Source organism: Ovis aries, chromosome 2, assembly GCF_016772045.2.
Source record: "Ovis aries strain OAR_USU_Benz2616 breed Rambouillet chromosome 2, ARS-UI_Ramb_v3.0, whole genome shotgun sequence".
Lineage (NCBI taxonomy): Eukaryota > Metazoa > Chordata > Mammalia > Artiodactyla > Bovidae > Ovis > Ovis aries.
The window spans coordinates 51,836,143-51,850,129 of NC_056055.1; the positions used below are offsets into that span (position 1 = coordinate 51,836,143).

The window sequence follows — 13,987 nt, forward strand, 5'->3', positions numbered from 1 at the left end:
TCTGAAGGTCTGCCAGTTTGTGCCATGCCGAGCTCAGTTGGTGCCCAGCCTCTGCCCAGGCCTTAGACTGCAGATGGTCCATGGCTGGGGCCAGCATGGTCTGTGTATATCATTAAAGATATTTGAGCCACCCCACAGGGCTATCTTAGAAGGCCAAGGAGAGCCCATTATTTTGTTTCAGTGAACTTACATGAGTGAGTCCAAGCTGGAGCTGAAGTTTTGGAGCAGGAGGCAAGGGTCCCCCTCACAGATGTCAGTCACCCTGGGGGAGGAGCTAGCCCATCAGCCTCCAGGCAGCAACATGGATCCCTCCCCAGCAATCAGCTGAGTAATTTCCACTAAGGTCAGATGTGGAAGGGCCTCTGAGACCATCCAGGTTTGTCTGCACACCTTAGCAAGGCTTACTTAAGAAAGAACCTGTTAATTCCCTGGGTCCTCTGAATTATTTAAGGACTAAGAACCATAGACTTCATCAAAAAGGCAAGAACCTAATGTCTTCAAACTCAAGTTGCCAGGCACGTGTGTGCAAAGGAGGCCATGACGTCACAGCCTTGGTCCCTTCCCCGGCCTGCTTTGGTGACTGGGGCAATGACGCAGACGCTGCACCTTTCTGGCTGCCGTTCTTCCATGTGTTTGAGCCTTGGACCGCCCAAAGCATTTTGAAAGTTTATCACGCAAAACTTCAGGAGAAATAAGGAACAATGCCAGCTAGTGCTCCAGACCTGTGCCTGCAGATTTCATTATATAGAAGACCGGGCTCTCACCTTCTATGACTTCCTGCAGGGGCTGAATTTCTGGACCAATGGCTTAGACTTCTTTTTTGGCTTTGGTAAAAATTGAAATTCTAAGTATTAAACCAGGTCTCTGCTTACCTTATGCTTTTCCTTAAACAAGCCCCACTGAGAGGTCTGGGTTCTCAGTTGGCCCAGTTGTCAGTCTCAGGAGGCAAACGCTGACCCTGAACCAGAGTCTTTCAGCAGGGATGGGGTCAGAGGGTGGGTCTGGAGCCTGAGCTAGGGAGCTGCTCCCTGCAAATCGACCTCGTACAGGGCTCTGGTCCCAGCACTACTGAGAGACCCACAGGGGATGTGGCACAAAGGAGGCCTGGGTCAGACTGTAGGAGGAATTCCTTGTGATGGACGTGACACCAGTGAGGTCATGTTGACCTAGGATCTCCACGTATGGCCGTGCACTGCCCAAGGGGACAAGTGGGGGCTGAAATTAAGCCCATGCATGGCACAGAGCCCTGAGCCCCAGCACAGGGGTATGGCTGCCTTTTTTTGTTTGTTTGAGGTGTCCAATAGGCTCATTTGCCTGCAAGTTCCAGAATGAGAGAAGTGAGAAAGGAGCTGCTTGGGCAAGCGTAGCCATGGGATAGAGTAGGAGGTGGGGGACCTTGAATGCCAGTCTGAGAAGCCTGCACCTGATTGTGTGGGCAGCTAGCAGCCCAAGGGGATGTCAAAGGGAGGGTGGGGCTAGACTGTATCCAAGGCTTTTGCTGCTCAAGATAGAGTGAAATCCAGTTGACATGCACAATTATACATGTGGGTGGTGTGTCTGGTATGGAAAAGTTGTGGACTGTCTTAAGGAGCTCATAGGCTGGGAGTGAGAGAGCCTTAGGCAGGTGTGCTACGATGAGAAAGCCTGTGCTAGGATGTGCCCAGTGCCTTGAGGGGTGCCAGAACCAGTGTGGAAAAGAGAAAAAGAGTCAAAATTCTGTTCATCCAAATGAGCACTTGCTAATTGTTCAGGTACTGGGCAAAACCCTTCATGTGGGTTTTTATCTTACCCTCATTTTATCCTATCAAATATCCTATCCACTAGACAGCACATAGGATTATCTTTACCAATGATGAGAGCAAGGCTCAGAAAGGTTGATTAACTTACTTGAGGTCACACAGCATGCAGTAGCAGAATGAGGACTCAAACTCAGGTCACCCTGATTCTAGAGCCTGTATTAATAATCAGTGTGTGATGTGGTACTTTTTCTCTTCCTGACCAATTCAGTCTGAACAGAACTACAACCAGAAAAAGAGGCTTATCTCTCCATAGGAACAAGCCTAAGTCCCAAATAACTCGGTCCTTGTATGCCATGAGAACAGTGCTGGTCTATTTTTGAAAGCTGGGTTACTTTATCTATCAGGCTTTTAGTTGCAAACAACAGACTCCACCCTCACTAGTTTAAGCAGAAAGTGAATTTATCATGGAATACTGGGGGCTCCCATAATCTCTAGGAGGATCAAAGAGATAGCTATGGGACTCACAGCTGGGAACACCACCAGGGCTGCTCTAGCATGAACACCCCTGCTGTTGGCACCTATGAGCAGCCCACTTTGTGTTGCTGCTTCAACCAGGGTGTTTGAGAGCTTTGTGCTGCCACCACCAGAGCTGGGTGCCTCTGCACCCACTCCCAGCAGGGGCTCATACCACAGAAAATTCTGGAAACACAAGAAATGTTTAAACAACACTGGGCTGTTACAAACATGAGAAATGGCCTCTGCACTGCCCAAGTCTGTAGCCTGGGGAGTCTTAGCCAGGTCATCAACCAAGCAGGGCCTCAGTTGCCTCTGGTGTAAAGTGAAGATAATGGCCACCAGCAGTATCATTCAAGCACGAGCAGGTCATGATGCTCTCCTGAGGCCCCGAGTGCAGTGATCTCACTTTCCTGGAGACAAGGGAGACGCCAGGTTTGTTCTGCCATGCATGCATGCTGTCTGGCTCTTGGCAACCTCATGGACTCTTTTGTCCATGGAATGCTCCAGGCAAGAATACTGGAGGAGATTGCCATGTCCTCCTCTAGGGGATCTTCCCAACCCAGGGATCAAACCCATGCCTCTTACATCTCCTGCATTGGCTGGCAGGTTCTTTACCACTAGCGCCACCTGGGAAACCCTGCCATATGTTGCTCTGCCATAAGTTGTAAGTTCCAGGCCTGTTCCCCGCTACCAGCCTGCCCTTCCCCCAGTGTCTTCAGGGCTTCAGCTGGAGGAAACCCACTGGGCTAGAGGAGTAGGCATACTATTTCTGCTACTTAGGGAGGGTGTCAGGGGGAATCTGCTCTGAGGCTTTTTGGTGTCACAGCGGGAGCTGTGGAAACAGGAAGGACTCTCACATACCCTGCCCACACCTCAGCCGGTCTGGTGGAAGGGAGCCTTGTTCAGGGACACACCGCCAAAGTGAGGACAAGTGATGCCACCTATTGAGGCTCTCTTCTCCCTCCTTCCTGGGAGCTGCCCACAGGCTACCCACGCCAGGCCCAGCCAGGAGAGCCAGGATCTGGCATCCCGTTGGGGCCCCAGGCAGGCGGGGTGGCGGGCTGGCGGCAGGAAGAAAGGCCGCTGCGGTCAATTAGGATTAGAACTGGAGTGCCTGTGGCCGCTGTAAAGGGATTAGAGAACGAGTTGGAGCCCGGAATGACTGTGTCAAGAAGTAAATTGATGATAATGTGAATTAGAGAGGAAAAATGACAGAAGAAAGGACAAGTTTATTCTAGATGGAGGTCTAATGGGCACCAGGAAGACAGAGCGCTTTGTGAGGTGATGTTTTCATTTCTCACGGTAAATGTAGGCGTTCTTTGATTTTGCCATGGGGCCCTCACACTGGGGCTGCTGGACGGCCTGGCCAAGAGATTAGACTCTGAGAGGGGAGAGAGTCGGAGCCCAGGGAGAGAGCTGATTCCAGGGAAACTAGGAGGACCGAGCCAGGATTTCCTGTCCCTCATTTGTGCAGGCAGCCCCTGTGATTTTCCTGATTCTGTGCCATGCCTGGGCCTGTGGGGCTGGCCCTTACCTCACACACACACACACACACACACACACACACACACACACACACCCCTCACCTGGGCCCTAAAGGGAGGATGCAAGGCTGGCATTGCAGATGCTTCTGGCCCCATCGCACAGAAGAGAGAGCAGAGAAGGCTGACAGACATCTGAGGCAAGAGTCCAACCAGGGAGGTGACAGGGGGCAGCAGAAAAGTCCATCTCTGGGAATACTCCAGCCTGGCACTGGTGTCCATGCCTTCCAGCATTGACTGCTCCCCAACTATCACTACTGCCTGAGCCATACTGCCTTCCTGGGGGCCAGGAGGGAGAATTATATTCACTAATTAGGGCTGGGTTTAGAGGGCTGGTAGCACAGATCAGTCCTGTCCTCTTGATTCCATACTAGCAGGGTGACCATGGGCAAACTACTTATTCTCTCTGTGCCTCAGTTTCCTTATCTGCTAAATGGGGGCAATACTAGTGCCTACCTGATAGAACTGTTGTGGAGATTAAAAGAGTTAAAGGATATACAGGGCTTAGAAAAGTGTCAATTTCCAAAGCACCTTCACATCTTTACCTCATGGGTGCCCTCACACAGCCCCTCTGTGACCTCCTTTTACAAATGAGAAAACTGAGGCTCAAGGAGTGAAGTCACTTGTCCAGGATCACTCAGCCAAGAGTGATAGAGCCTGAATGGCAATCTCCAGGCCTTGGTGCCCAGTCATGGAATCTGGGAGAACTGCCAGGACTGGTTTAGATTTGGGTGAGATTTCGGAATGAGCCACGTCCCCTGGGGAATTAAGAAGCTTACTGTTCCTTTCCCAGCAGACACATGGTCTACAGTGGCTGGCAGGACCCCAGCTGCTAGCCACTTGCATAAACACGGCTCCCCAACATGACTGTATATGCGGTGAACTGCATCATGGCTGAAAGAGTCCTAATCCAAGACTGACAACCAGAATTCCAGGCCAGGCTCTGTGGCTTTGGGCACATGACTTTCATTTGCTGAGCCTCAGTTCCACCACCCCCACCCTCACCCATAAAAGGAGGGGATGGCCCAGTGTCTCTAGCTTCCATGGCTCTGAAAATCTGCTTGTCTCCCTGAGAATCCCCAGACTCTTTCATCCCTGGGGAGAAGTTTGAGCACAGAGCACAGCTCCTGGAGGCCTCATCCAGAACATGTCATCCAAAGAGAGCAGCCCAGAGACAGTGGGAAGAACCCAGCATCAAAACATGAGGCCCCACACTGGCTCTGCCCAGAGGTCACAGAAAGCAGGGCTATACCCTTCCCTCCTCCCATGTATTCACATACGCAAACTTTCACATCCTCCAAGTTCATCCCAACCTGCTTCCTCTAGGAAAAGCCTGACTCTGCCAGAACAATCTTGCATTCCCAGAGCTCTGTTCTCAGAGCTCTGATCCCCTCTTGACTCTGAGCATTGGCCTGCATTTGTTCATTATTGCCCAGCACTGCAGCCAATGGGGTCAGAAAAATAAATGAATGAATGGGCAGGGTCTTTACTATTGTTAGTTCACTCAGTGCCATTGCTCATTTTCTCAGCCAGCCCAGATGAGTACGTACCACATGCTGGGCTGCAGGCTGGGGGCTGACAGGAACACTGAGCAGAGCAGAACCCAGCCCCTCTGTGGGACTCTCCATCCAGGAGAAGGGGGGAGAAGAAAAGCAGGAAGTGATCAGAGGATGTGGTCCAGCCTACAGCAGGGCGTAGGCTCAGGAAAGGGGGTGTCCCAGAGGAGGAGACAGGGACTTGGGGACGTGATGGAGGCAGCACGACAGGGAAGCGGGTGTGAGGTGCAGCCGAGATGTTCCAGGCAGGAGGCAGAGCATGGAAAAGGCACAGAGGCGTGGGAGTATGATAAAATGGGCTAACTCTACCTGCCCCATGGGTTTAAATGAGACAACCTGTGTAAAGAACGTGGCAGGGTGGGATGTAAGTGCTCCACCTGCGGTAGCTGCCATCAGCACTCTGGTATATTTGAGAGGGTTGTGGAATTGGATTCTGCAGGAGCGGGGTGCCTGAGTGTGAGCAGGAGGGTGGTGGTGTGGAGGGAAGTTCAGAGGTTGGCAGGGCTAGGTCACCAAGCTCCCATGGGCCAAACTAAGAAGCGATGACTTTTCATTTTCCTAGTCAGAAATTGGCACACTTTTCCTGTAAAGGACCTGCTAGTGAACCTGTTAGGCTCCCCGGGTCGTGTGGTCTCTCTTGTAATACTCAGCTCTGCAGCAGCAGCATGAGGGCACCACAGACAACACGGAAACAACAGGGCAGGGCCGGGTCCCGGGAAGACACGAATTACTGAATCGGGGCTGGGGGATTGGCCGCAGTCTGCCCACCCCAGCTCTAGCTGGTGAGGAGGCCCTGAAACCTATAAGCAGGCAGTGGCCCTGAGGAGGGACCAAGATGTTGATGAGAGAGGACAGTGGTCTGGACTGGAAAAGGAAGAGGAAGGGACAGAGGTAGGGGATGCTGGTGGAAAGGGGACCCCAGATATGGAGCTCGGGGCACGAGGTCTCCCTCCAACCTCTGTGGCCTCTCCTGTCTCTTTCAGGCTCCCCGTACTATTACAGCGCTGCTGCTGCCAGAGGAGCCGCCCCGCCCACAGCTGCCACTGCCTACGACCGCCACTGACCCCCAGAGCCAGGCAGGCGCCAAGCATTTCTGTCACATATCACTGAAGGCCATAGCCTCCCAGCCCCCTCCAAACACAGCCAGAGGGGCCCAATGAGACCACCCCCCTCAGCAACCCTCCACTCGCCAGAAACTCCCTCCCCCATTTCCTGCCAGGGACTCCAGGGTCTCTGATAGAGCTATTGGACTTCTAGACACCTGTCCATTTCTAAGAGTCAACTTATGAGCTTCTCCTGGTGGTGACTGCAAACCAACAGACTGTTCTGCAGACAACCACAGCCCCAGCGCAGCCTGCCAGCACCCCCACCCCACCCCCACACCCCGAGCTGTCTGACCATCAGCCCCTCTTCCTGCCCCAGGCCTGGAAGGAAAACTTTGCTTTCGTTGCTTCAACAGCACCCATGTAAATACCTTCTTGCTTCTTTTGTGGGCCCGAGGATCCAGCTGAGCAGACTGCCCACCCATTTTGCATCCAGCATTCCGGAGGTGTCACGGGAGGACTTGGACCTGTGCACAGAGCCATGCTTCTGCCCTGGGTGCCCCCGCAGGTGGGTTTGGAGCTGCCCTTGAGACTAAGGATGCCCACCTCCCGACCCCAGCCTCTGCTCATGCTACTTCTTTAATATCTGGACTAAGAGTCTCATTGGGTTGGTTTTGCTCTAAGCACCCCCCTCCCCCCAAGACCCCTCCCTAGCTTCCTGCCCCCATTTCCCTGGGCCCAATGCAGTGCAAGCAGCTCTTTTCTGTATCAAAGGACTCAAAAGAGAACCGTCTAGGAGATTCCTCAGCTACTGTTTTAAAGTGAGATGGCATCCAAAATACCAATTGCATTGTGGACTTGGGATGTTAGGGCTGGACGAGACCCAGAAGATGATGGTCCAAGGCGGAGCGTGAGGCTCTCCAGACGCCCTGCCCCTGGACCACTGAACTGAACTGGGATGCATTTACTAAGGTGCGCCCAGGCTCAAATCACACTGGACACCCACCATGGACACTTCTCCCACCTTCCAAGACGCCAGAGAGTGGATTCAGGGCAAGCCTGTCCCTGCCACGTAGACAGTGATTAACAGAAAGGGCTTTGTCTGGACCAAGGACCACAGACACCTACAGCAGTCAGCCAGAACATCCTGAGCAGCCCCTCTCCGTCTCATGGAGCCTACTATGCAGCTGGGAACCAAGGTGCTCGGATAGGGGTGGAGGCCTGCTTTGCATAGCGCGTACCTACCTGCTGATACAAGGGGCTGTGATGGTCAGGACATAGCCAAGGGCCTTGGGAGCCTGGAGTGGGAGTTGGGAGAACTCACTGTGGGCTGGAGTGGTCAGAAAAAGCCACCTGGGAGGATCTGGGGAGCAGAGGAAAGCTTCCTAGAACAGGACAGGCAGTGAGGAACTGGGGTGTGAACTGGGAGTGATTTTGAAATGGAGGTACCAGGGGCCACCATCTCTTTGCCTTGGTCCTCAATTCCTTGCATACTGTCTCTTGCCAACTCAGAACAGCCAGGTAGAGGCATCATCTAAATCTGGACTGAATGACAGCTATGACAGGGGACTTGGCCATCTCCTGTGACCATGTGCCCACTGTCTGCATGTCACCAAGCTGGCAAGGAGCTGGGGTGGAGAGAGCCCATGCTTGACGTCATCAGGCCAAGCAGTCTTGTCCTGGCTGTACCTATGCCTGCCTTGCTATGGGTCCTCAGGCAAGACCCTTCACCTCTCTGAGCCTCGGCTGCCTTGGTACAGCAGGATTCCCCTGCAGGACTACCCGACAGCTCTCTCCCTCCCTTACTTCCTCTCCCCATTTGCTGGGGCTGTGACAGGGGCATCTGGGGCAGGCCCTCCACTTCTGAGCAAGAAGACTGGGGCACCTGAGTCCTGCTAATATTTGGACCAAGTTTAAAAAAAAAGAACACCTAGGGGGTGAAAATCAGCTTTGAGGAAGACGTAAGTCAGCTCCCCTCAGGGGAAACTGAGCCCTAGCTCGGGGCGACCTAGGGCCAGGCAGGGAGACACAGCAGACCTCCTCTGACCACCATCAAGTGTCCCCCGCCACCGCAATACCCCTATAAGGTGGTGGAATAGAAGAGGAAACTGAGGCTCGGCAAGGTGGAGTCCCCAGGCAGCGACTAGTGAAGATGAGGCTTGGGCTCGGCCCCCTGACCCTTGGCTTGTAGTGACCCTCCCTTCCCTGGGGTGGGAAGTTGATGGTGAGGGCAGCAGAAGATGGTTCTGGGCCACCTCCTCAGATGATGTATCCTGGCGCTGTTAGAACCGCCAAGGAAGCCCAGTCCCCAAGGCACAGGTGGCCCCAGTGGGCTCACCGCAGGCACACCCACCATCCTGAAACCTGCTGTGCAAAGAAAGGAGACATCTTGGGCCAGAGCCCACCTCCAGGAGCCCAGATGAACCGGCTTGCACCTCCATCTGCCAGGCAAGGTAGGAGCGGGTATGTCACCTGGACTCTCCCGCCTGCCCTCCCTTCCAGAAAAAGTGGTGGAGTCTGGGGTCTGCAGCACAGGCCTCTTGGCCTTTGGCACCCACATCCCTGGATCCTGATGCTCCTATGGTCTCAGGCTGTTGGGAGGAGGTCACCTTTCCCTGAACTGGCTACCTAAGCACACACTATCCTTCCTCATCAAAGCCCACCTGGCCTCAAGTGTACCCCTCTCCCCATCCTGTTCCTCCTCCTGGCCTGTGATGAGCTCCCTCCATGCCTTCCTCTCTCCTCTGGAGTCCTGTGATTGCATTTGTATTGATTAGACAACCACTTGGTTCCTGGGCTGCCAGGCAGAAGCACAAGCGCACATGGAAGCACACGCATGTTCCCACACACGTACCTGATCTCACCCACTGAGTTCCCATGCTGCCTGCAGAGCTGCCTAGGAGCTGGTGTGGAAGGTTCCAAAGAACACAAGCCGTTGATTAGATTCCAGAGAATTCTGAATGGAAAACACAAGGCCAGGGCTTTCACCAGCATCATGGCAGGAGGCCTGGGGTGTTGCTCCGTGGGCCTTCAGCCCTGCGTTCCAGCCCTTTTTGAAAAGGACATTGTAGATTTTACAAAAAATTTTCATATCATTAGTGTGTCTGCAACCTAGAAAAATCTGATGACATATCAAATCCACAGCCCTTTCCCAAGGCGCCTTAGTTAGGGTTCACCCTTTTATAACTGATGTTTGTACGGTGCTTTGCAATCCTTGACCATCCCATGGGGCAAAGATCACAATGCCCATTTTATAGATGGGAAAACTGAGAGGCTCACATGGCAAGACAGAGGTGAAGAGAATGCTCAGATTTCCCAGCTTAATTCTCTCTCCAGGTTCATGCTCCTGTCATGGGAATGTTTGGCTTAGAAACACCCTTTAGTGTTTCTAAAGAGAAACACACTTTAGTCTCCTAGAAACCCCAAGACCTGCAGTGAGGAAAGAAAAAACTGTGACTCAGAGGCTGGTTTGGTGGGGGCCAGGGTGTTGCTGGTCCAACTTGATTCCCATTAACACTGAAAAAATGCAAGGTCTTTGCCAGATCCACACCAACACTTCTGAGGTTTCACCCCTACTCCTTCCCTGCTGTGCCTGAGACTCAGCGGGCGTGGGAGCTCACCCAAGCAAGGCCTGACAGGGCCTACACGTGGGCCCCGCTCTGACTCGCAGGGTCCTGGGCTCCAGTGTCAGGAGAGATGTCTCCACACTCCTCTTTTCTTTGTCCTCCTTCTTACGGAACAGACTTCAAACCTGGCTGTGACAATATGCAGTAGTCCCCAGATTTGGGCCATCAGGGGTGCCCACAGCCTTGGGAAGCAACCATCACCTTCTCAAGGGCCCTGGAGCAGCTGCTTCCTGGGCTGGGCAGGTGGGGTGACCACATCACTTCTCCAGGGCACAGGCATCCTAGGTGGTGGGTGCTTGCCCTACCCAATGGCATTCAAGTGTGAGATCTTTAAAATGCTCTGTCAGCCAAAAAGAAGTCTGGGTGAAATTTGACCCATGGATCACCAGCTTGTGACCCCCCAGTCTTTGATCAATGCCTCTCTTCTTCACCTCCTTGTCCTTCATTGCAGATGAAGGACAACGAGGGAGATGGGAGCTCAGAGAGGCAAGAGAGGAGGTTCAGCAAGTCAGTGTCAGGAACAGGCAGTCCCAAGACCTACCCTCTCCTTGCCACACTCCTGGCTCTCAAAGGCTGTGTGGGCTTTGCAGGCGGGCGGGGTAGACCATGGGATGTGGTCGGGATAGGGGACTGTTGGCTTTGAGGGGAGGTCAGTGCTGCCAGGGTCTTTCACAGGTCCAGGGAAGCACCCCAGATGTGGCCACAGGGGCACTAAAGATGAAATCTCTTTATGAGAAGTTACATTCCTGAGCTAATGCCCTGCCGTGGCGGCCTCTGGCTCCAGCCACCCTCTTTTGGGTGACATTTCAGTTAGAATTTAGCTCCAAGTCATGGAGAGCAAATGTTGAAAACAAACCAGGCACTCTTGACAAATACCTAGAAATGAGTTATGTCTGAGACACAACTGCCACAAGGGTAAAGAAGAATCCAGGCCCCTGGACTGGCCAGGGCCAGGCTAGAGTGGGTGGATCCACAGCCCTGCAGGCGAAACCAGCTCCCTGGCATCCCTGCTAAGAGGCGGCCCTGCAGCCTTGGCCTCGCCAACCCAGGAGCCCACCACTGATGGTTTCCAGGCACGCACACTGGTGCTCCTAAAGAATGTATTCCTTTAGTTCTTTGGGCCTCGGAGAGGTCCAAGGCAAGCGCATTTTGTAAGAGGTAACAAAATACATTACTGAAAAGTTGGACAGTCAGGCCATGACTCCTAGCCTGCATCCTGCCCCACCTCCCAGCAGCCCCTTCGGCCCCTTGTCCCTTGTTGTCCCCGAAACTCAGGATTCCCTCTTGCATATTCATGGTGGAGCTGCGGTGTTGATCCACCTTCCCCACTGTCAGCAAGGCTGTGCCTCCAGAGTGGCGGCCAGGTCCCAGGGGGCCAACTGGGAGCGAGTCCCCTGCCTGCCCGCTCTCCTGACGAGGGGCCTGCAGCTTCTCTGACAGGGCGCTTCTTGCCGGGAGCAGGCAGGCACCAGCTGATCTTTCATTCGCTGTAATTTCTCAACACGGGGTCCCGTTCCTGAACTCCACCAGCCCCCAGTCAAAGGGGACCTCGGGGTGACATCCCTACCATTCTAGAGTTTCAATCCACATGTTCCCAGGGGTTCTGTTTAGCTCACCTCCAAGGGTAAACAGAACTACCATTCAGTAAGTCTGCTCTTCCCACATCTTAAGACTCCTGAGCCACATGAGGAGAAAATGCAGGTGCTTATCTATTTATTGAGGGACTCTTGATGAATTCTAAAAGGGAGTTGGTCTCAGGTGGTATATTTGGCCTCTGGGCCAGACGGAAAGGGCAGGAATTCTGCCCCCCAGCTTTGGCAACTCTGAGCATGGCAGGGAGGCACTACTTGGGAGTTAGGTGCCCTCCTCCCTGACTCTGAGGACCGGCTGGAGGAGGCCCACCAGTAGCCTCACTCATCGCAACCTGGGCCCACCCACTCCTGCAGCCACAGGGCTGCTCTTATCCCCACAGTCGCCATGCTCGCCATGCTCGTGGCCACATCCCTCATCTTCTCCAAAAGCACCGTAAACAACAAGTGATTTTGGATGATGGATTGTTGATTTACAAACAGTGCATTTCCCTTGGAGTGGAACAGAAAGGAAACCATTTAATGGCTCCCTTATTTTCAAGCATGAATACATTTTAATGAAACTATTTTATTGCATTTGAGGAAATGGAGAGTTGAACATTCCAACCAATCAATAGCCAATTAATTGCTATAAAGCTAAAAAGAAAATAAATAAGTCCTGAGTCTATTTTCAACACCCTGCAAAGCTCAGAGCCTCCAAATCTGGCCTTCCCCTTCATACATGCCCATGTGAGTGTACACACACACACACACACTCGCACCCTGACACCTCAGACATACTTGAAACTCAGAGGAAGCACTGAGTCTTCTCATGCCAGTTCTTGCCTGCTCTTCTTGCGTTTGGTCAGAGGAGGCAAGCAGACCTGGCAGTAGCCTGTCCTGGGGCTCAGGAAGAGGCAGGCCTGTGCCCTGGATCCAAGCTGCCAGCACAGTGTGGGGTTGTGGGCAGTGAGACCACACTTCTTAGGCCCTGCCTTTGGGCCTCCAAGTCTGGGCAGAGGGTGGAAATCTGACTCGGGTTTTGCCCCGACTCTTGCTGGAAGACGCTGCCCTGGTTTTTCAATCTCTTGTGGCCTTGGACATTGAGTATTTGTAGAAATGCAGATTACATTGCAAACGAAGCTCATTGCCAGGCAGACACATGGATTTTTGCTTTTCATTCTTTGAGACAGTTGACTGTCTTAGGGACTGACCTTCCAGCATCAAAAAAATACATATCTACTGTTACCGCCAAAGTTTGTGATGCCTGCATAGATGCTTACTAGTAAAAAAAAAAAAAAGTACAAAAAAAGAACAAAAAAACCACAAAAAAACAAACAAAAAATACCACAATTGAATTGCCTTTGAAAGTGGGAGATGATGTCTCCAACAGATTGAAAAAAAATGCTTCTTAAAAATGTGTATGTTTTGTATTCTTTTTTTCTAGTAGAAAATAATTGACTTGAAATATTGGTGTTTTTTTTTTTCTTAGTGATGTGTGTTGCTTTTGTGTGTAATAATATTTGAATGTAATTACAGCAGTGCCAATTTGCCAAAGATGTCAGACATATTTTTCTTTTGTTGGGAAGAGGGCCGGGGCTGGGGGTGGGACTGGGGAAAAAAGAGGGGTGGGATTTTGGTTAATTTTTTTTATTTTTTTCTCATTGAACCTGGAATTTGTGGTTTTATTCTAAGTTAAATGGTTGACCGCAACACCTTTATTTTAGATTAGTTGGAGAAACTTGCAATAAGATTGGCGTAGTTTCAATATCTGTGTGTCTTTTCATGAGTGACTGTTACTTGTGAAGAATTGATTTTATGTAACCTTTATGTGAGATAATTATTTGTAAATATTTGCCATAATTTTATTGTTTACTAAAATAAAAGTAATTTTTTAAGTTCAGAAAAAGCATTTGATCACATTCATTTTTACAACTTCATAAATGGTCTTTGATAGCTTTAACAAGGCCCATAGGAGTTGTGGGGACTTTTATTGGCTCTCCTGATAAAATCGGGGTCAAAACAAATCTGAGCAACTTGAATGATGTGCTGGCGCTTTGGACTGGGTTCTGGGCAGGGGCGGGAGAGGCAGAGTCCCCACCCTTGAGAGGTTCCAGGCAAACTGCCAGCCCCTGGACCAGTGGGGAGTAATGGTTAAGCCCCTGGATTTGACTTGTGATGGGGATCATTGGCTGAGTTCTGTAACCTCAATTTCCTTAGCTCCAAAATGGTCAGTAACACCCACCTCATTCATTCATTCAGCAGAGTGGTTGAGCATCTCTTCTGTCCCTAACACTGGAAAACTTGGCAAACAAGGACGCTGCTAATGGGAAGCTTATTATCTAGGGGTTCTTGTGAAAGTGAACACGCATGTATGCTCAGTAATGGTGTGTGCATG

General features: G+C 51.8%; 1 protein-coding gene across 8 annotated transcripts in view; it reads left to right on the forward strand.

Annotated features, from left to right (window-relative positions):
• Window positions 1-13,498, forward strand: part of PAX5 (paired box 5) — a 186,596-nt gene extending 173,098 nt beyond the window's left edge. For 7 of the 8 annotated variants that reach the window (XM_042243239.1, XM_042243242.1, XM_004004249.5 and 4 more), the window contains one exon: window positions 6,336-13,498. In XM_042243239.1, coding sequence (XP_042099173.1) covers window positions 6,336-6,415 — 80 coding nt within the window. In that variant the 3' untranslated portion in view covers window positions 6,416-13,498. The other variant, XM_060410894.1, reaches the window with a different exon arrangement.
• The last annotated feature ends 489 nt before the right edge of the window (window positions 13,499-13,987 follow it).